The sequence below is a fragment of the Patagioenas fasciata genome, chromosome 1 (genome assembly GCF_037038585.1).
Source record: "Patagioenas fasciata isolate bPatFas1 chromosome 1, bPatFas1.hap1, whole genome shotgun sequence".
Taxonomy (NCBI): Eukaryota; Metazoa; Chordata; class Aves; order Columbiformes; family Columbidae; genus Patagioenas; species Patagioenas fasciata.
The window spans coordinates 169846306-169867133 of NC_092520.1; the positions used below are offsets into that span (position 1 = coordinate 169846306).

The window sequence follows — 20828 nt, forward strand, 5'->3', positions numbered from 1 at the left end:
AGGTGTTTGTACATTTTTACTTGAGCAATAGCTTTATAAGGCTTGCCTATATATTTCAGGAGCTAAATTTTACAGCAATATGAAATGATGTATGTTAAACCTTCAGAACCATCTTCTGGCAGTCCTCATTCTCCTCATACCCTGTGAGCTCCTTAAATGAAATGTCAAAAACTGTCATGATACTGTCAGCAGGATCATGAATCTCTGATCCTGTTTCACCTGTTCCCCATATATTTTTCTTATCCTCACATAATCCATCACAAAGAATACATTCTTCATCCTCTCTTCAATATATTTCACATACCCCTCAGCTTCCCTCTTCCTGCCCACCAGGACTCTCTCTATGCCTTAGCTAAAATTCACATTTTCCACAAAATTGTCACACTTTCTTCTTAGTGGTATTCCGCAGCATCCCTTTCTCTTTTGCCTTCTAAGTGACTTTGCTCACCAGAACCTTCCTCCTCATCTTCACTACAACCACCACCACAATATAAATTAAAACAACAGACTCGGTCACACAGCATCAGCTCTAGAAGTCCTGAAATCACCATTTAGCACTGAAAATCTGCCTAACTTTCTGAAACTTAGTACCATATCGAATTTTATTTTAGCAGCCCAGCTCTAAGCTCTTGAGCACCCCCTAACATGTATCATTTATTTGCACAGCTGTTTAACTCTTAAAAGAACAGGGGTGAATTGTACCACCGCCGACACCAGAAAGCACATAATGCAGCTGTTAAGTAGATATGTTATCCCACTTTATTACTTGTTCTTCCAGATTTAAATGCAATCAGTCCTGTCACACATATAAAAAGCGGAAATATATTAAACGGAACAGAAAGATGCATTAAATAGCTTTTTATTTTCCAGTAAATTCTGCTTAACCAAGAGAGCCCGGGTAATTAATGCTGGACCTGCTAACAATGTGACGTATTTGAGAGGAAAACACTGAGAGTTAAGTTGATGTTTTTGCTTGATGTCCATGTATTGCTTTTTCTTTAGAACACACCCCACCTCCCGAAATCCTTACAGGAAACACTTTGCTGCTTCAGGTTTACACTGTAATTAGTTGTGTTTCCACCCAATACATCAAAACTTACACGACATCTTTTCAACGCAGAAAAGACTCCTATCCTCATCTTCAAGCAGACTAAGAAAGGAATCCACTAATCTAACAGACGGGTGTACTAACAGCATAGCACACACCGTGTAGCCAAACAAACAAAAATTATCAGCAACTCCCTTAAACATGGGGAGCTCTTGTTTTAAGCCAAGAATTTGCCTCGCAGCTCTTTCAGTCATAAAATTGGCAGCGGTTAAAGAAAAGGGGGAGGAAAGGTAAAGCACTGAAGTAGGGCAGTTCAAGCCAGCCGCTAGAAAGGCCAGAAGTGAAGGCTTCCCCTTGTCCCTGCCCCTGCAGGAGGGCTCCAGCTTGTCCGGGCTGGATTAGGGCAGGTAACCGGGAAGCAAAGGCTCAGCTCTGACAAACTTTCGCAGCTCCGCCAAGTCGGACGGAGCAGTAACCCAAGCACCGCTTTGCCTTTCCGGAAAGAAAACCGGGTCCCCGGCGGGGGCTCTCGGCAGGTTTCACCCGCCGCCAGCTCAGCCCCGCGCCGAGCGAGAGGCTCCGCCGCCGGACACGAAGCCCCGGATAGGCGAGGGCGGCGAGAGCCGCACGCCGAGAGGTGACCGGCGACCCCGGCTCAGCTCTGGGCAGCGTCGAGGCAGGGACATGCCCGCACAGCCCGAGGGAGAGAGGAACGCCCGTAGCGGACCCCGCAGAAGGGCTGACCCCCCGGGGCGAGGGGTGAACGCGGCGCCCGGCCCCGCCGCGGCGTTGGGGGACAGCGGGGCGCAACTGTCCGGCGCCGCCGGGACGAGGAGCGCAGCGGCGGCTCCGGTTCCCGTCCCGTCCCGCGCCGGCACCGCACCTCCCTCATTCCCTCCCCCCGGCGCCGGGTCTCACCAGTCGCCACGGGGTGAGGCAACGCTCCCTGTCCGCGGGGACATGCGGACTCCCCGCCGGGCGGGCGGAAGGGACCCGCCGCTCCCCAAACTTTCCCTGGGCACTCACCGGCGGAGCTCATGGTGCTCCCCACGCGCCGCGCCGTCCTCCCCCTCGTCCCTTACGCCACGGCCCCTCTAAGGGCCGCGGAGAAGGAGCCCATTGTTCCCCCGCGCCGCCACCCAGCCGCCGCAGCCGCAGCACCCCCCGCCCGCCGCCGCATAACGCCCCGCGGCTGGCAGCGGACTGAGCGCCGGCAGCGCCCGCCGCCACTGCACAGCGGCGCCCCCTGCCGGGCCCGCGTCCCGCCTCGGCTTGGCCCCGCCCCCGTCCCGCCCACCAATCGCCACCCCCCACAGGGCGCCCGGAAGCGGGCGCTCGCTGCGCCTTCTGGGGGCTGTAGTTCCCCGCGGCGCGAGGCAGGGCCGGGCGGGGAGGCGCCGCCGGCGGCGCGGCGGACTCCGTTTCCCAGAGTGCCCGCAGGGGGTGGCATGGCGGAGAAGGATGACACCGGAGTTTGACGAAGAAGTGGTGTTTGAGGTGGGCGCGGGGGCCACCCGGGGCGGGTTGGGCCCGTGTCTCTCCGCCCCTCTCCGGGGCGTTGCGCCGCGGTCCCCGGGGGCGGTATGCGCCCGGCGGCCCGAGGTGCCCGTGGGGCGTGAGGCGGGCGCGGGGCCCGGCCGGGGGCCGCGGGCAGCTGGCGGGGGAGGGCGGGAGCCGGCGGGACCGGCAGGTCGGGGCGGCGCTCGGCGGGACGGCGGGGGGTGTCCCACGCTCCGGAGGAGCCTGGGCACCGGTGTCGCGCCGCGCCCCTCCGCGCAGGCCGAGGGCGGGAGCATTGGCGGGAGAGGGAGCCGGGCCGGGGTAGGGTCGGCCGGGAAGGCGCGATCCTTTGTGCGGCGGCCCGCCTGGGCTGCGCGGGGGGGCGGCTGACGGCTGACCTGCCCCCGCGGTTCGGGCTGCCGGCGTTGCGAGGTCGGTGAGAAAGGAGCACGGCGGGGCGGGAGGCCCGTGTCGGCGGGTGTTTCCTCAGAGCTGGCCTTGGGCAGCCCGCCGGGGCTGAGGAGCGGCCGCCGAGTTGTCTGCCAGCGGCACGTCCTCATAGCTGCTGGGGCAGGACGGGTGTGAAGCTTCACACCTCTGTGCACCGACAGCCGACCTGTGGGATCAGGGGCAGAGGCAGAAAACCCGATGTGTAGCTAATAAATCCTGCTTCTAAATCAGTGTAATTCACATAAAAGGTAGATTGTGGATTTCAGCATGCAGTCATCTGTGTAGTAAGTGCTGAAACTACCTCGTCTTGATGATCAGAGAGGTGTCCCGAGGATGGAGCCAGGCTCTTCTCAGTGACAACTAACGATAAGACAAGGGGGTACCTGTGTTCCGGTGCAAACCGGAACACAGGAGGTTCCACTTACATGTGAGGGTACAGGCTGGAACAGGCTGCCCCAGGGGGGTTGCAGAGTCTCCATCTCTGGAGACATTCAAAACCCACCTGGACGCCTTCCTGTATAGCCTCATCTAGGTGTTCCTGCTCTGGCAGGGGGATTGGACTAGATGATCTCTCGAGGTCCCTTCCAATCCCTAACATTCTGTGATTCTGTGGAACACCTCTGCTATGAGGACAGGCTGAGAGAGTTGGGGTTGTTCAGCCTGGAGAAGAGAAGGCTCCACAGAGACCTTATTGTGGCTTTTCAGTACTTAAAAGAAGCCTATAAGAAGGATGGGGACAGACTTTTTAGAAGGGTGTGTTATGACAGGATAAGGGGTGATGGTTTCAAACTAAATGAGGGGAGATTCAGGCCAGACATGAGGAAGTAATTTTTTACAGTGAGGGTGCTGAAACACTGGCACAGGTTGCCCAGAGAGGTGGTAGATGCCCCATCCCTGGAGACATTCCAGGCCAGGCTGGACGGGGCTCTGAGCAACCTGATCCAGTTGAAGATGTCCCTGCTCATTGCAGGGGGTTGGACTAGATAACCTTTGAACGTCTCTTCCAACCAAAACTATTCTGTGATTCTGTCTTTCTAGTGTTTGCATTATTTACAGGGTTTGAATGAAACTTTTAAAATTATATTGCATGTCTTGTTAGATAATGGGGCTACAGTATAATCTTGGCCTTATCTAAAACAGTGGCTAGATATATCTGCTGTTGCAGTTCAGTAACAGGATCAGGTCAGTTTGCAGTGGATAAATGTAATTGCATCTTCAGGGAGGGCATGACTGTTTTTACAAGTGTACAGAGAAAGTAGTTATAGAGAAACACTGTCTTTAAAATGATTAGTTATTGTAGTAGTAATAAAGCTTATGATTTTACCAGGATGCAAAAAGCTCCCTACATAAGGAGTGGTTTTCTCAGCCGTGCAAGTACGACTTGTATGTGGATGTCTTTGGTCTGTACCATGAAATTTTGTGTTTATCCACAACCAAACTTGAATCCTAGCAATAAAATCTGTTATTTATATTGCTGCTATGTTAAATCTTTTCCTTTAATAACATATATCCATGGTGAAAATTTATTTCGCAGATGTAATGCCTGCCCTCTGCATTTCCTTCTTCAGTAAAAGTGCACAGTTCTTTAGTTCATGCAGCAGTTACTGTTTTGATTGAAAATATTCTGCTGCATAGGGAGTGAAAGATCTCCCAGCATGTGCATATGCACTTGGGAATGGACTTCTGTCACCAGTAAAGGCTCTTTGATACATTATTGTATCAAGCATGTGTGTGCACACTTAGAGTATACTGAGTGATATAGTAACATATCTTTCATATACTAGGGTACACCTATAATATCAAATAAACAACAGTAGGGAAAATACCAATTTATTTGGTTGATTGATTGGTTGAGGTACAGAGCTGGGTGAGATACCCTCATAATAATGCATACCTTGAAATACCTATAAAAATTATCTTCAGAAGTGCTCAGCAGGGTTCATGCTATTGTAAAATGAAGGCTCCAAAGAGAATTATTAACATCCTCCACACAGATGAGCCAGAGATGGGAATTAGCAAGAAGCCAAAAAGTAATTGGGTAGTTAGTGCTGCAACATATTTATTTTTTAATTACTGGGGTTTTTGGGGGGTTTTGGAGGCCCCAAACTCTCCCCCTTAATTATTTGTGGTTTCTGGCAAGCAACTGCATTTTTCTGCACCTCAGTATGTCACTTCCTGTGTTGTTCTTCAGTGGTCACTGTTGCATGGAGGCCTTCAGCATTGAGACCTGTGAACAGCTATTTTCTCCATGCTGTTGGAGCCCTTGCAGGCAAGATATCGGTCAGTATTATAAGCAGTAGTGGTGTGCTGACACATGCATAATCAGGAAGGAAGTGGTTTTTTTGGTATAAAGTTAATTGAGAAAAATTCAAAAGCTTTATCCAAAGATTCATTTTTAGGAACTCCGTTAGTCACCTTCAGATCTGATAGCTTTCCATTTGGCATAACCCACTGTTATCTCTGCCATCTGAATATTTGGTTCATTTCCTATCTTTTTCATCTTAACTGATATGGCACAGTTTCAAAAGGCCATGTAAACTTCCTGCATTTCCTTTATCTAGAAAAATTTGCTGTCTTGTTGAAGAAGAATGTCAAGTGAGTTTGGCACAATCTACCTCTGGTGAACCTATGTGATATCTTCTTTGATGATCATCTGTTTTCTTCTTTGAATTTTTCAAGAATAATTATTCACAGCAGCATGCTGGCTTTTGATCAGATTCGTAGGCCTGGCATATTCCTGATTGTTTTTTTTCTCTTTGTAAATGTAGGCACTATGTTTGCTTTATTCCACTTTGGAGTTTATAGATTTATTAAAAATTCTTTCTGCTGGATCTTTGATCTTCTGTGCCCATTCCTTCAGAACACTGAAGGTGATCCAAACACTGCTCTTTGAGTGCATTTTCAGCTCACGATTGCTGCTTCCAGCTAAGTCATGTGTCCTATATTTTAATGAGCTTGTGCAATTTTGCTTTTTACATTTGGGTAGATATTGAAGGTATACTCACAGAATCACAGAATGGTTGAGGTAGCAAAGGATCTCTGAAGATAGCTTGTCCAGCCCCCCTGCTCAAGCAGGGTTACAGGGAGCTGGTCACCCAAAACCATCTCCAGTGGGCTTTTGAATATCTCCAAGGATGGAGACTCGACATCGTCTCTGGGCAACCTGTGCCAGTGCTTGATCACAGTGAAAACATGTTTCCTGATGTTCAGAGGGAACCTCTTGTGTTTCAGTTTGTGCTCATTGCCTCTGGTTTTGTCACTGAAAAGAGCCTGGTTCCATCCTCCTTGTGCTCGCCTTTGGGTATTTACATACATGTATGTATTTACATACGTTGATGTGAGTATTTACATATATTGATGAGATGCCCCTGAGCCTTCTTGTCTCCAGGCTGAACAGTCCCAGTTCTCGGCCTCTCCTCATGTATGAGCTGCTCCTTCCTTCAGGTTCACCCAGATCATTGTTGGAACCTAATCCCAGAGAGTCTTCCTGGGTCAACCCTGTGGTTCTGGTGGAAGGATTGAAGCTGACTACTGTTATTTTCAATTTCAATGCTGTGTTGGCAGAATAAAGTTAATCCATGCAAGACTTTTCACTAGCACAAAAAATGAGATATTGAGACCCACAATGTCAGACTGCCACCGCCTTAGATTTTTAAGGGCTTTTTCTTACACAAAATTTGAAATATAAAGCTTGGCATGCAGAATTGTGTAAAATATAGTACTGAATTAATTTCATTGCTATAGACATATCTCTCTCTCTTTTTTTTTTTTTTTATTTTAGTAAGGAAATAAAGCTTACCGCATTTGAGACATTGCTTTAATAACTCATGAGTTATTATTTTTAAAAAGGAAAGACTGGGGATGAACGCAAAGAGAGTCAAAAATCTCATGTCCAAATTCAGAAGTTTTGTATCTATGTAAAATGTTGAACATGGCTCTACTCAACCTAGAATGGGAACCCACAGTCTCTGAACCAAGATTTGGAATATACAACAGGTGCTCTCATTTCATAGCCAGCCCTTGCTCAAGCAGTCATCTTCTCATCATTGAGGGAAGATATGCACAGAAATAGAATTAACCCTTTCCAGAGTTTAAAGAGACATGGTCTGGGTTCTTTGTCATCTTGCTGTAGTGGAAGAATTTACTGTGAAAAATGAGTCCTGAAAACAGGGGAGAAGTGCTTTACCAGCAACATGCCATCCTGAGAGAGAAGGAAGGCACCAGGGCTCAGCAGAGCTGGCAACTACATGGCACTGGGTGTTAAAGAGGTTCCTTTTCACTTAGTTGCCCATAGCAGAGGCTCAGGCATGGATTCAAAAAATTCTTCTAAAATAGGTAATTTTATTCCCTAACAGTGGATCTGGCCCATTTTGGGAGGAGGTAGAAATGGTGGAGTCTGTTTAGGAGGGATGTGGGACAAAAGTGCTTGGGAAGTGCTGGGCAACATCATAATGCATTCAAACGTCAGGTTCAGAAAGAAAACTCTTGCTGCATATTTAGGCAACGAGCCAAGATGCTGCTTGGTGCTGAGGGATATGGAGGATGCCCACATATAATATTCTGATATACAGATTCCTGTAAGATTTAAGAGAGATTCCAGCAAGAGGCAACACCATTTCCCAGCATAATACAGCTATATACAGAACAGCCTGTAGCTGATGTGTTCTTTGCATGCCTAAAATAGTAAAACATATCTAAAATACACTATTTTTTGCTTAGAATGCTGGTGTGTCGCTAAATTGAGATGTTTAAATCCTCATCTGAACCCTTTTAAACCAAATGTAACTTTTATCAAAACACTCAGTGACGTTTATTTTCACAAATGCTTTCTCCACCCAAATTGAGCTGTTCTAAAATTATTTTGTTTAAAAAATGAAACAATAACAAATGAAAACCCCAGGAAACTTAACCTCAGAAGCTTTTTGTTGTGACAAAACTTTTAAGTCATATTTGTTCTAAAACCTGAAAACTTTTAGACTTTCAAAATAACTTGATTTTTGACAAACATCAGGATTGTAGAAGTTGTATTCTAAAAAATAATGTCTCAAACATTATAAATTAGGAAAAATAGGCAGCTGAAGAAGAACATTCACACAACAGAACAACATTCACACAACTTCAATGGTGGTGTCAGTAGTGCTCTTTCAACAGAATTTTTCTCACCAAATACTGAGTGGACTAAAGATGTAGTACTCTCATTTTATACATAGGCATGAAATAAAGTTTACTTTTCATTGTGATGACCTGGTTCTGAGTCTGTGCTTTGTCTGCCTGAAGTGTGGGCTGTTGCCAGGAGAGCTGTTTGGGCTTCACCCCTCTTGTTCAGCATACGCCCATCCTCTTCCTTCTACTGGCACCTGGATTTGTGAGTGATCCTTTATTCAGGAGACTGATTAGACTATAAACTAACCTGGCTAAGAAAGGAAAAAAATATGGATTTTTTTTTTTTTTTTACATTAGATCAGTTACTTGTTCCATCTCACCATTTGTCTGTATAAATATTACCATTAGTGTTCTGAAATAGTACTACAGCCTTTGTCTGCACCTGCTGGTAATGACAGATTAAATTGACCATGTAACTGCAGCCTAGGGAGATGTCTCTGCTGCAAATTGTAGTGTACTGTACCGGCACCTAGACTAGCGATGGACGCACTTTTTTGATATTTTCCTTCTCAGCAGTCTGCTAAGAGGAGGAAAAGGACAGGCTGTACTCCTTTTCATCGCATGACTATAAGGCAGGTGATACCAGGGAGAAAATAAATTGCGAGCTTAAAACTGTGTAAAGAACAGTCTGGTTGTTACAGAGGCCAAGTAAACTCATCAGGCATTTTTTGATAACGCTAAATGTCGTATCCGAACAGGTATGGGCCATATGGTATGTGAACCCACATTGCCTTTCTTATTTTTAATAGAAAATTTGAAGACAAAAGTACATGATGATCCATAGTAAATTTTGAGATCTGTTGGTCCAAAATTTTTTTAATTCTTATCTGTATTAATTACTCTGGGGTCATATTTACAGGAGGGTTAATACTGCAGTACTACTCTCACAACTTCGAGTCATGAATCAGCCTCCTTGAGACGCCTGAATTAAAAAAAATGCCTCACTGTACTTTTCTTTTAGTCTTTATAATGTGACTGTCTCTTTTGTTTCTTGGATGCTCTTCAGTAAAGATGTTTGCTTATGGTGTGTTGTCATTAGGAGTCAGAATTAACATAATTTATAGTGAATAAACAAGTTGGTTCTTTGGAGCTGGTATTTTAAAGAGGTTTCCAAGATGATTCAGAAATACTCCACTAGTTTACCAGTCAGATGCATTAATTTCATTAATTTGGTTTTGAATGTAAGCAAAGGGTATAATCTGTGAGTTTTTAGTAACTGATATAAACCAGAGCAGTTTTCCTGTGTCAGTTCAGGGCGGTGACCTGCTTGATCGGTGACTGCCCACCCCAAGCCACAGATATGGAGCCTGGCTGGCCTGTTACCCTGTCCTCCAGGGAAGGTAGCATTTACCACTTTCAGTTTTTCAAGTATTTTTCATGTCTGTCCTTGTCAGAAAGGTCCTGCTCAGCTTTTCACCTGTAATTGCAGGTCCACTTTTGAACAGGCAAATAATCCAGGGATCCCATTGCAGATGGGTCTCAGGGCTTTGGCTACTGTGTAGTATTTCTTTCTAAGACTTTTCCAGCCACCTGCTGAAAATGCAAAGGGAAGAGCTTTCCCCTGTCACAGATCCAGTGATACAGAACTACACACAGACTATAAAACTTTCCTAACTCTTCGAGACACGTGAGTACATGCAGAATTAGATATATATTGTGTATCAGAAAATATCCGGGAACAGTAATAGATTATTGGCTTCAAAGTAGTTTTTGGAGCCTGCTTCTAGATCAGATGATCTCCACTAGTTCTGGAGAACCCAAGGTCTGTGCTCCTGTGGCAGTGAAAGCAAAATGGGAAATTTAAATTACTCTTTTGCTGCCTTGAAGTCATTGTCTAAGATTAGCCCTGTCAGCGCCTGGCTCTCTGTCAGTCGAAGCACAGAAGGAGGTGGTTACCAGCCAGGAGAATATCACCAAGGCTTTTAAATACTGTTGCTTGGAAAGTCTTATTAATGACTGTGTATGAGATCGATGCGCAATAATTCTTCCAAGCAGCATCTTTTTAAAAGCCTTTAGCAATCTGTCATCCTCATCTCCCTCCCCCCTGGTTAGAAAGCCACATTAGTCAGGAGAAATCGCGCGGCCCTGGGAAGCTTCAAGCTGCATCCGCTGATGCCGTCAGGAAAATGCGACTGTGCAGGGGCACAGGTGCAGTTACACTGACGGCTGCTTCTCATCCTCGGCTCGGGTCACCCTGGAGGGACAGGCGGCAAGAAACGGGGAGGCAGGCGAGATTCTGTCAGGTGCATGGGAGCAGTACCGAAGAGAAAAATGGAATGCTCTCTTCCAGGAGACAAAGATCGCACTGTCTGTGAGTGTTAGCTCAACTTCTTCCAAGCTGTGCTTTGAGAGAGGGGAGGAAAGATTTCAGTGCTGTTTATTTTGTTCTGAGTTTAACCACCTGTTCAGCGTATCTTAGCCTTTGCTGTTGCTGGTAGAAATGTTTCATCTTTTTTTTTTTCTTTAACTGATAATTCATAACTTGTAGTTATTTTGGAGGTGGTTTAAGCTCCCACAGGTTTTTTGGCATATTGGAAACCTCAGCTTTGGAAAAACGTATCCATGTGTAAGAATGGATTTTTAAGCCTCTGATTTTGTGCAATGTCATTAAATATTACTTTTAAAGTTAATTTGCTCCATTAGCTATGGTTGGAAACTAGAGCAGGGGTTTACCTAGGCAGTAAATTTTGTCGTAGTAAAGAACGTCGGGTGTGGAAAGCCCCTGTCTATAAGGGAGAAATCCTGAGTCATTTACTTCATGATGCATCAGCAAAAATAATTTGGGTGTGGCTTTGATTTTCAGCTGCTATTGTAATAAGACTGTGAAAGCTAACGGTGTCTTAATCCAATTTGTGATTGTAAAGGTTTTTTTCAGAATGTGCACAGAATGCCTCATATTTAAGTGCAATATCTGTGCTTGCAAGGCTGCAATAGGTGTAAGTATTTGAGTAGATATCTATCAAAATAAGCTCTTTTCTGAGGCTAGGAAATTCTTTACTGTAACAACCTTTCCATCATGTAGCAATACACAAGCTTATATGTGCTTGATTAGCTTTTAGTGTTTAGCTTGGTTTTGATTTTTTTGCATTTATTTTTACTGTAGGCTTAGAGTTGCAAACACAATGCTTGGTCTTCAGTTTAAGTGATTTTTTTTTTCTAACTAAGTCAGTGCTGTATGGCAAGTGGCATTAAAATAAGCATTGAGAAGGGGTTAAAGAACAAAACTAGTTTAGTGGACTGTTCTTAAACTGTGTAATATATCTTGGGTCTAGAATGAGACTCAACCATTTTCAACGATGAGAAAAGGAGAGTTATAATTAGATATATATATTGGAGTGAAATAATTTTTATTGGTATGGGTCTAAAATAAATATGATCAAGTAGTTATGAATGAGGAGGAAATAATTTTCTTTCTAGATTCTGGAAACAGTAGCTTATGTAAATCTATTCCATAATATAAATGTCTAGTTACGATTGAATGGCTTTGCAGTATGCCTGACTAGTGACTTAGAAAAGTCATAGAAAGATAAATTGTTTTTTTGTTGTCAGTCTCTTCTGAGTCCCCAGAAAACCCTAATTATTAAAATTTTCAGAAAGTATATTCCTACTTAAAACATTGACTGTTTCAGGCTACCTTGCTTCACTTATTAATAGGTTTTTCCATGTCTAATCTGTAAGAAGTGCACCAACGAATAATGGCATTTTGTCTTCTGGCTGTCCTGGAGCTGTCTTCTCTTTCCAGCACACATTTTGGACAAGTAGTATAATAAAAAAATGTCCTGGCTGTACATTCCCTGACCCGTCTCTTGTGCCTAGGTGGTCTCAGAAAGTGACTTAGAAAAAGAACAAACTTAGAAGAAACTTCAGAAATATATGCAGCATATTGCTGAAAAAACCCATCTTGGTATCCTCACTTGCTTCAGATAATATTTCCCATCAATAACTGGTACTATGATGGTAACATAGCAATATGCTGAATTATTAATTTTTTTTTCTTCTTTACTTCATAAATGATTCATTACCATGTCATTCTACCACAGACAACTAGAGATAAATAAATGAACTAGTCAAACATGAGTAGTACTATTATAGTTATTATCTCAGTTGAGAGTGGCTGAAAATATTAAAAAATACAAGGAAATAGACTCCTCCAGAATAATACAATGCTGTATTGATAGGAAGATGAGATTTTATATTTTAAATTTCCATTTCATGCTGTCCACTGCAACAACCTTGTTGTCATTTTACCCGACATTCTAACATAAAATGTTTCTCTCAAGTCTAAATTATATATACTTTTTAATTGCAGAAAGTTTTTACATGTTTTTATGAACTTTGTAAAATCCGTTGGTCTTTTATTTACTTTTATTTTAGTGTTTGACTGTTGAAAAAAGGAATGCATGAATTTTGAGCAAAGAAAATTAGGAGGAAAAAAGACAAATTTTCCCCAACCAGGAAGCAGATTTTTTTAATACTATCATGGCATTTACAGGTGAAAACAGCTGAGCCTGGCAGTGTTGATGAATGACAGCATGAATTGAAACCAAGAAACTCTTCTCACAGTTAGAAGTGCATGTGCAAGAATATGATCTGTTTTATGGAAAAGAAGGCATTTAGGAGTGAGAGGCTTGGGTAAGGGTGCAAGCTAGAAATTCAGAGCTATAATTTGTAAGAAATCAGACACATTATGAGATTTAATTTTTGTTTTTAAAGCTTTGTGAAGGTGAAAAATGCTTTGTAAGCATTAAGTATAATACTTGCGTCTCTTGTGTTGAAACAAGCAGTATATAGAATATTTTAATGGTATCATATTTCAATTCTGTAGTTGCATAATTAATAATTTTCTGATTCTTTAATAATACTGGAACTTTTGTGTGAACATTCACATACATAAAATCTACCCTTCAGCTCCTAAAAATTCCTTTACTGGATTTTCTAGCCATTACTTAGATATGTCATGGGAGGAATTTGCTACAGACTGTTGGAGACATGCTCAGTGAGTTACACAGACCACACAGCTTTGCAAATGACAGGCTTGTCAGCATCATTTAAATTTGCACAGTATCTAGGACATTAAATATAACACATAAATAATGTGTGGTTTTATCTTAGCGTAGGCTAATTTATGTATGTCATCAGTGATATTTCTAATAGAAGAGGAGCATAATCTTCACATTTTCTGAGCAAAATGTGAAGCTGAGTGTGGTACAGAAGAGACCTCACTGTTACTGGAAGAATTTTATGATCGGTTCATTAAGGTTCTTAACAATCTAATTTCACAAGGGCCTCAACCCACTTTTTATTTAGTGCTTTCTTTACCCACATCTTACATGCTGCTAATGGATTTAGAAAAGGTGACAATGGTGGTTTTACTTGTAGCATAAGGGATTTTAGTCACAGCATAGTTCTTGTCATTTAAGTTAATAAAAAATGAGGTTTTCCAATGTGCGCTTCAGTTCCACTAATAATCTTTTAGAAAAGAATGGGAAGAGGAAGTGTGTGGAGCCAGAGAAATGTGTTAAAGGAGGATTGTCGTAGCCTTAGTACTTTCTGAGAAACTGAAAAAAGAGAACCCTTACCTACTTGAAGGAATATGTGACAAACATTCAAGTTAAATGGTAATCCATTATCATTTGCTAACTCAGTAATCAGAAAACTGATTTCCAGTTCCAAGCAGTAGTAATAATAATAATGATGATGATAAAATGATTAAAAAAATGCAAATCTACCCATAATGAGACCTTGTAAAAGCCTTTGAACAGTAAATCAGAAGGCATCAATGTGAAACCTAGTATTCTACCTTTATTACGAGAAATAATAAAATTATTTATCCTGGTCAGGTGCTAAAGTTTCATTAACGTTTGAAGAGATGGTGTATTTTTTACTATTTATGTAGAGTAGAAAATGTGCTAATTACAGTTACATGGAACATTTTGATGTTGCCAAATACCCGATAAGAGGGAAGGACTGGGCATTTTCACATCTGTGTAGTGTTTCACTTACTAAATGTAGCATTCAGGATTTTAGCTGCTTCTCTCTGTCTTCAGTAGACAGGTTCTCTGTGTTTCTTTCTACCTTCCATCATCCATTTTTGTGAGGAAATGGAACCAATCTAAAGAGCATTAGACCAATTTTCTTGCTCAACTTTTAGAAAATTATCTTGTCATGGAACCCAGAGCACTGAGATACTAGTGGAGAAACTCCTTGGTATATTTGGACTATTTTGCCAGGTGTCTGTATGTAGGTGAGCACCAATAAAATACAAGAATGGTCATGCGTCAAGTGATGGCTGGCCTTGCTTGTGACAAGTGTGATCAAGATGATGATCAAGATGCTGGACAAGTATAGCCAAGATGATGGACAGGTCTGTCAAGAGATACAATTTATTTGGAGTCCTGCCTGCAGTGAGCATCAAAACTATGATTTTGAATAAAATGTTCTCTGTTCACCCACTGGTTTATCTATGTGTCTTCGTCTAAGTAGGGAAAATTCTGGCTGGTTCTGACTGAAACCTGCCTGCTACCCTGCAGCCTCTCATGTTCCAGATATGCTGGCAGTGCCCAGCCTGGCTCTGGGTGAAAAGCATTTTAAGACAACAAGGTAATGCAATATCCATTCATATTCTGAGTTTTGTTCTGAAGTTATTAAGCAAATTGAACAGTGTGTTAAATAAGAGAAGTACTCTAGTCTATTATGTTTTCTTTTCCATTTTAATTAAATAATTCCAGTAAAGTACTTAGAGAGAAACATACTTTCTTTCTAGCCAGTCCAGAACAGCACATTGTTGAATTAGACTTAGACATATTTGAAAAAATACTCAACTGTGGAGGAAGGGTACTTGGAAAAATGACAGGATTGAGTTGTCACACTGGAAAAATTCCCGCAAGGAAATGAATCACTAGAACCTATCCCAGCGCTTTGCACAATCACCGTCATTGTGGGTGAGGGGAATTGTCTCTACCTCTGAGCTGGTACAAATGTTTGAGTTTCAGGTAGTGACTGGACACTGAATCTATTGTGAGTAACTCAAGCTGAGCATGCAAAAGTATGAATTTGCATGCTTTAAATAGGTAAGAGTGATCAAAATAGCACTTTGGTGATAGGGTTTAAAAAAAATCCCTAGAGGCAACAAGTTACTTTGTTCAGCTAGTATGAATGATTGCATCAAGGTTTTATTGTATGGCAAGCCATCATTTGAGATTGGGCCGTGTTGATACATGACCATAGGAGACAGGCCACCAGCAAGTTAATAATAGTTCATGTAACAATTTGTACTAGATGTTCTTTTGTTTCTGCAGACCTCCACAACTGCACATTATTTACTGTAAAGTTCTTACTTTTTATTTACATTGGTAGCATGTTCTAATTCTTAAAATGGTTTGTGTTCTTCCTATGCAGTTTGCTAGTGTTCACATACTAGTGTGGGATGTTGGTAAAATTTTTCAGAGGTCAGAATGAATCCCTAACCAGCTAGGCTCTTTAAGATTGATTTCTGAGAGATTTTTCTTGAAAAACAAAGTCTCTTTACATGTCCTGAATAGAACCGGAGTTAGCATAAATATCCTTTACATCAAATCTATCAGAGATACTGCCACATATGTGCATGTAAACAGAAAAATAAGATTTAAGTAAATCTAAATATCTGAGGCAGATGACAACAAGAAGTTTCATAAGTCTATATAGATAAATATCTAAACATGTAAAAACCCACGCTCTGGCAGTCAGAATTCCATACTTTCTCCAAGGAATTTAATTAAGGACTTTTTGTAAATTAGTAGCCAGCAGCTTAAAAAGTTTGTGGGTTGGTTTGTTTGTTTGTATAAATAACTGCGATACCCTTTTGCAAGAAGTGCCAGTACCATCCCTACATTTCTTATTTGTTTTTCGATTTCAGTAAAACCCTCTGTAGGTACCTAATCAAGTTACACTGAGGCTTAATTTACTGAAGTTTGAAACATCCTCTGGTTTTAAAGTTTGTTTCAGTAGAAGCAGTTCAAAGTATAATCTATGCAGTTTTTATAAACTTTAGGAAAACAGCATCATTAAGTGTTCCAGAGTCACACAATAATATTTTAAAAGATGTTACCAAATACATAGTTTATTTATTGAAAACATGTCAGTTATAATCTAAAGAACCCTATCAGGTAACCTAGAAAAAAATTTGCTATGGGAAAAGTTGATTGGTTGCATGCTCATTTCTTATCGTATAGTTTTGTATGTTGACTCTCTTCGAGCCTCTTTCATTATGGTCAGGATAAAACTTAAGGGAGGTAATTAAAGCAAAATTTTGACTTCATTGCTACTAACTGTTGGGGTTTTTTCCTGTTGTGTAGAGTCACAGAGTGGTCTGGGTTGGAAGGGACCCTCGAAGCTCATCTAGTCCAACCCCCTGCCATGTGCAGGGACATCTTCAACTAGATCAGGTTGCTCAGAGCTCCGTCCAGCCTGGCCTTGAATGTCTCCAGGGATGGAGCATCCACAGCTTCTCTGGGCAACCTGTTCCAGTGTCTCCCTACTCTCATTGTGAAGAATTTCTTCCTTATATCTCATCTAAATCTACCTTCTTTCAGTTTAAAGCTATTACCCCTTGTCCTATCACTACATTCTCTTGTAAAAAGTGCCTCTCCTGCTTTCTTGTAGGTCCCCTTTAGGTACTAGAAGGCTGCCATAATGTCTCCCCAGAGCCTTCTCTTCTCCAGGCTGAACAACCCCAAGTCTCTCAGCCTGTCTTCACAGGAGAGGTGTTACAGCCCTCTGATGATCTTTGTGGCCTCCTCTGGCCTCCGTGCAAGAAGTCCTTCTTATGTTGGGGTCCCTGGAGCTGAATGCAGTACTGCAGGTGGGGTCTCATAAGGGAAGAGCGGAGGGCGAGAATCATCTCCCTTGACCTGCTGGTCACACTTCTTTTTATAAAGCCCAGTATTGGCTTTCTGAGCTGCAAGCATATGTTGCCGAGTCATGTCTGATTTTTCATCTACCACTATCCTCGATTCCTTCTCTGCAGGGCTGCTTCCAATCCCTTCATTGCTGGTTATGTGGTGGCTTTATTCGCTGTTGCGTTTTGTGGGAAACGGGGAATGATTTTTAACATTGTGGGTTTTTTTTCCTCATTTTTCTCTTTTAACTCTCTTTCAGAATTCCCCACTCTACCAATATCTGCAGGATTTGGGACACACAGATTTTGAAGTATGTTCATCTGTGTCGCAGAAGGCAGAGCAATGTGCAGCAGCGGAAATCCAAAAAGAGCGGACTGTGCACGCTGCCCAGAAAGTGAGCGCTCTCCTGTTCCTGAGTATTTATCTTCTCAAAATAGAACCGCATTACTTCACAAACAGGGAAAATCAAAGGAATAAAGATAAATCTCTTACTGTATTTAAACCCGCCCCCCCAAAAAAAAGAAAACAAACAAAGAACTCCAACCAGTTGTCATATCTTGTCTGCAAATGTGTTTGGAAATACATGGTTTACCAGCATAGCCTGAAGTGGTTCTTTGCCATTATGTAAGCTAGAGAAGCAAAGAGGCTTTGATAGTGAATTTTTTGAGTGTTGTAAATTATCTTATTTACTGGCTATTATTATGTTAGCTTAGCGTTACATCCTGGGAACAAAACCTGTAATTTTCTGGAACAGAATATTTATAGTTCCCAGCCCTTCTGAGGCATTCACTTACTAAATATCACTTAGTCTGTGACAAAACAAAAAGGGGATTTCTGGAAAGTATAAATACAGTAACCAATCTGAACAAGATAGTAGAACTGTGCTTAGGTTATGCCAATTTTCTAACAGTAACAGCTGACAGGGATCATCAACTGATTAGCTCAGATTTCTTATTTCTCTGTTGTTCTAAGTAAAGTCTTGTGGATTTTTAAAATACATTTTGGTATCACAATTGAGAATTTTGCCATTTAACATCTATTATGGCATACACATTTTTTGTTTTCCTCATTAAAAATAAATGGTAGTTTACTTTTATTGGTAGTGTATGGGCCATGTGACTCAGATGAGGAGCTATAGTGTGGGTGAGGAAACTTCTCTTCTAAGGCAGCAAGTATATTGAAAATTCAGTAGTCAGTCTGTCTTCTCCTTAGCACCTAGGTGGAGCGTGCAAACAGCAGTCATTTTCTGCCCACCTCTTTAACTTTCACAGTAGAGAGCTCAGTTTTCAGTGGACATGCTCCAGCTATGTGCTAAGCCAGGAAGAAAAAGAGGCCTCTGTGCAGATTTCTCCGTCCTGACCACTGCAGGCTGAGGTGGGCAGCACCTCGGCAGTAAGAACCCAAAGCAAGCATTCATGGGTGGTGTCGTGGTTTAACCTGAGCTGGCAGTACAACCATGATAGCCGCTTTCTCCCAGTAGGGGAGAGAATCGAAAGGGAAAGGAGAAACTTGGATTGAAATAAACACAGTTTAATAAAATAACAAAATACTAATAAACTACTAGTAAATATATGTATATATATAATAGAAATAAAAGATACTCAAGGCAATTCCTCATGAACTCCATCCACACTGAGCAGCCAGTCCCAGGAAGCAGCACCCAGTCCCCAACAGCGAAAAAGGAGGAAAAAAGCAGAAAGGCTCAGAGGCCTCTGCAAAACAGCAAAAGCTGGACTAAATGTCCTGCACCAAAAGCTCCCCCAGCTCTGACAAAAAAGAGTGAAGAGAGAAGTGAGATAGCGGAAGAGCCAACTGGAAGGACCCAACTCTCCTGAAATAATTAGCATTGCGCTAATGGGATGGAATACTCTTATTGTTCAATCTGGATGTCAGTCAAGCTCTGCCCCTTCCATGCCCCTCTTCCTCGCTGCCTCACACCTGTGGGCAGAGCACTCAGAATGTCCTTGGCTCTCAGACCAGAGCAATTAAAAACATTCGCTCTGTGTGGGGGTGTTATCTCTTGTTCTCAGACTAAGTCCGAATAATGACTGCGCTAGCTATGAAAAAGAAATGTTTCTAACTGCACGAAGAAAATTAACTCATGTTCAGTCAAGCGAGCACAGTAATGTTTACAGCAGTATGGTGTACTCTCAAGGACTGACATGCACAGTCTTTGAAGCTGAAACTTAGAAGTCGCAGTGTGAAGCTTTTTCATCTGGCAGTATTCAAAGAAGTGTTGGTAGGCTCATATTTTCATATAGTGATATTCATTTCAACCACTCTCTGTATAGACTATATAAATTTCCTCACACTCTCATTAGTCTGTTTGAAAAGACAGGGTAATAAAACATAAAACATTTTGCTTTGGTATTCAGTCCTCTTGGAGTCTTTCATCATGGATAGTTGATGTTTACCTGTTGGGCAGGTACACTACGCTCTTTGCTTCACAGCCTCAATCCCCAGTTTCTGAGGTTTATAAACTTGTAAAAGTGTGCCATGTCTCACTTCTCTACTGCCCCACTTTCTGATCAGAGGTGACCATGTAGATAAGATACAGGGTTCATATCCATTGAATAGATCAGTAAGTACCACTGCGTGCCCAGCACATGGATTAGACAGAGCCTGTAAAAAATAGTCATCCTATAATAAGAATCCCTAAGTTTAGTGCAGTTCAGATGTTCTGTTGTAGAGTTTACAGCTTTTCAAAGAGTTCAGCAATCCTGTAGAAAAAAATTACGAAGGAGCTTCATATAGAACTCCAGTCTCATGTGTGGGGGATTTATGAGCACTTGAAAGAGATTAACTACGGGGGGGAGGAGAAGCAATTCTTGCAGTGTCGCCATGCTTCCTTGACTGGTTTCTCTAATGCAAGATTATTTTAAATTTAATGAATAAATTGATTTCTAGTTACTGTTGCTGTGGCTAACTATTGCATTTGTAATAACAATTGCTTCTGTCACTGGTCGCAAGGCAAGGCTGAATTTAATGCCGGGATTAACTCGTAATATTTTGTATTTTAATTTCAACTACCTTTAAAAGTATTCATGGAAATATTAGGTCCACTACACTTGCTTTTCAAAATTGTCAGCTGACACCCACCATAATCCTTAGGAAACCACCTGAAAATATATCTTCCCTTTAAAGCTGTTGGCAGTTTTATGTACATTTGAATTGAAGATACCTGTTCTGGTTTAGTGCAGGAAGACTTTAATTAAACCACTGTTAATTGAAAATTAGAGTGATATATATAATTGGCTGATTATCTGTTCATTACTATGAAGCAGTGCATGGACTATCGCTTGTTAGCTGCATTACTTTGTTTTGCATAATTACTTTAATGAGCGTCAGTAAAGCAGTGTGATGCTGTGTTGTACATAATTTCCACTAAGTTTAATACAAAAGTGCTATGGGATTATGAACCTCAAAAGCATTAAGATACACTGCTTTTAAAGGCCTCAATTATTCTATTTTTCCCTCTCCCTCCACCCCAAGCATTTTACACTTAGTTTTATTGTGTTGGGAGCAAGTCCTCCAGCATTGTGTCAGGTATAGCCATAATTCATCATGGTTTGCCTTGCAACATGAAGGGAGTGGGTGTGCAAAAATGGGCCATCCATTTCTGACAAATACTGGGATGACATTCACATTGTCTCGTCTCTGTCTAGACAAGGATACATGGTGGAAATAAGGAAGGAACCTGCATGTAGCTTCTAGTGATAAAATGTAGTAGTTTCTTCCTGCTGCTGTTCCGATACCAGTTTGGGAACATTAATACTTTTCTTTTGTAATCT

At 42.0% G+C, this 20828-nt stretch overlaps 2 protein-coding genes across 5 annotated transcripts in view; one reads left to right on the forward strand and one right to left on the reverse strand.

Moving 5' to 3' along the window:
• FGD6 (FYVE, RhoGEF and PH domain containing 6) overlaps positions 1-2232 on the reverse strand; it is a 72763-nt gene extending 70531 nt beyond the window's left edge. The window contains exon 1 of the mRNA XM_065838125.2: positions 2075-2232. Within this exon, the coding sequence (XP_065694197.1) occupies positions 2075-2087 (13 nt within the window). The 5' untranslated portion in view covers positions 2088-2232. The remainder of the gene's footprint in view (positions 1-2074) is intronic.
• A 178-nt stretch (positions 2233-2410) lies between these two features.
• VEZT (vezatin, adherens junctions transmembrane protein) overlaps positions 2411-20828 on the forward strand; it is a 68428-nt gene continuing 50010 nt past the window's right edge. For all 4 annotated transcript variants that reach the window (XM_065837113.2, XM_065837121.2, XM_065837130.2 and 1 more), the window contains exons 1-2: positions 2411-2545; positions 17297-17431. In XM_065837113.2, coding sequence (XP_065693185.1) covers positions 2510-2545; positions 17297-17431 — 171 coding nt within the window. In that variant the 5' untranslated portion in view covers positions 2411-2509. The remainder of the gene's footprint in view (positions 2546-17296; positions 17432-20828) is intronic.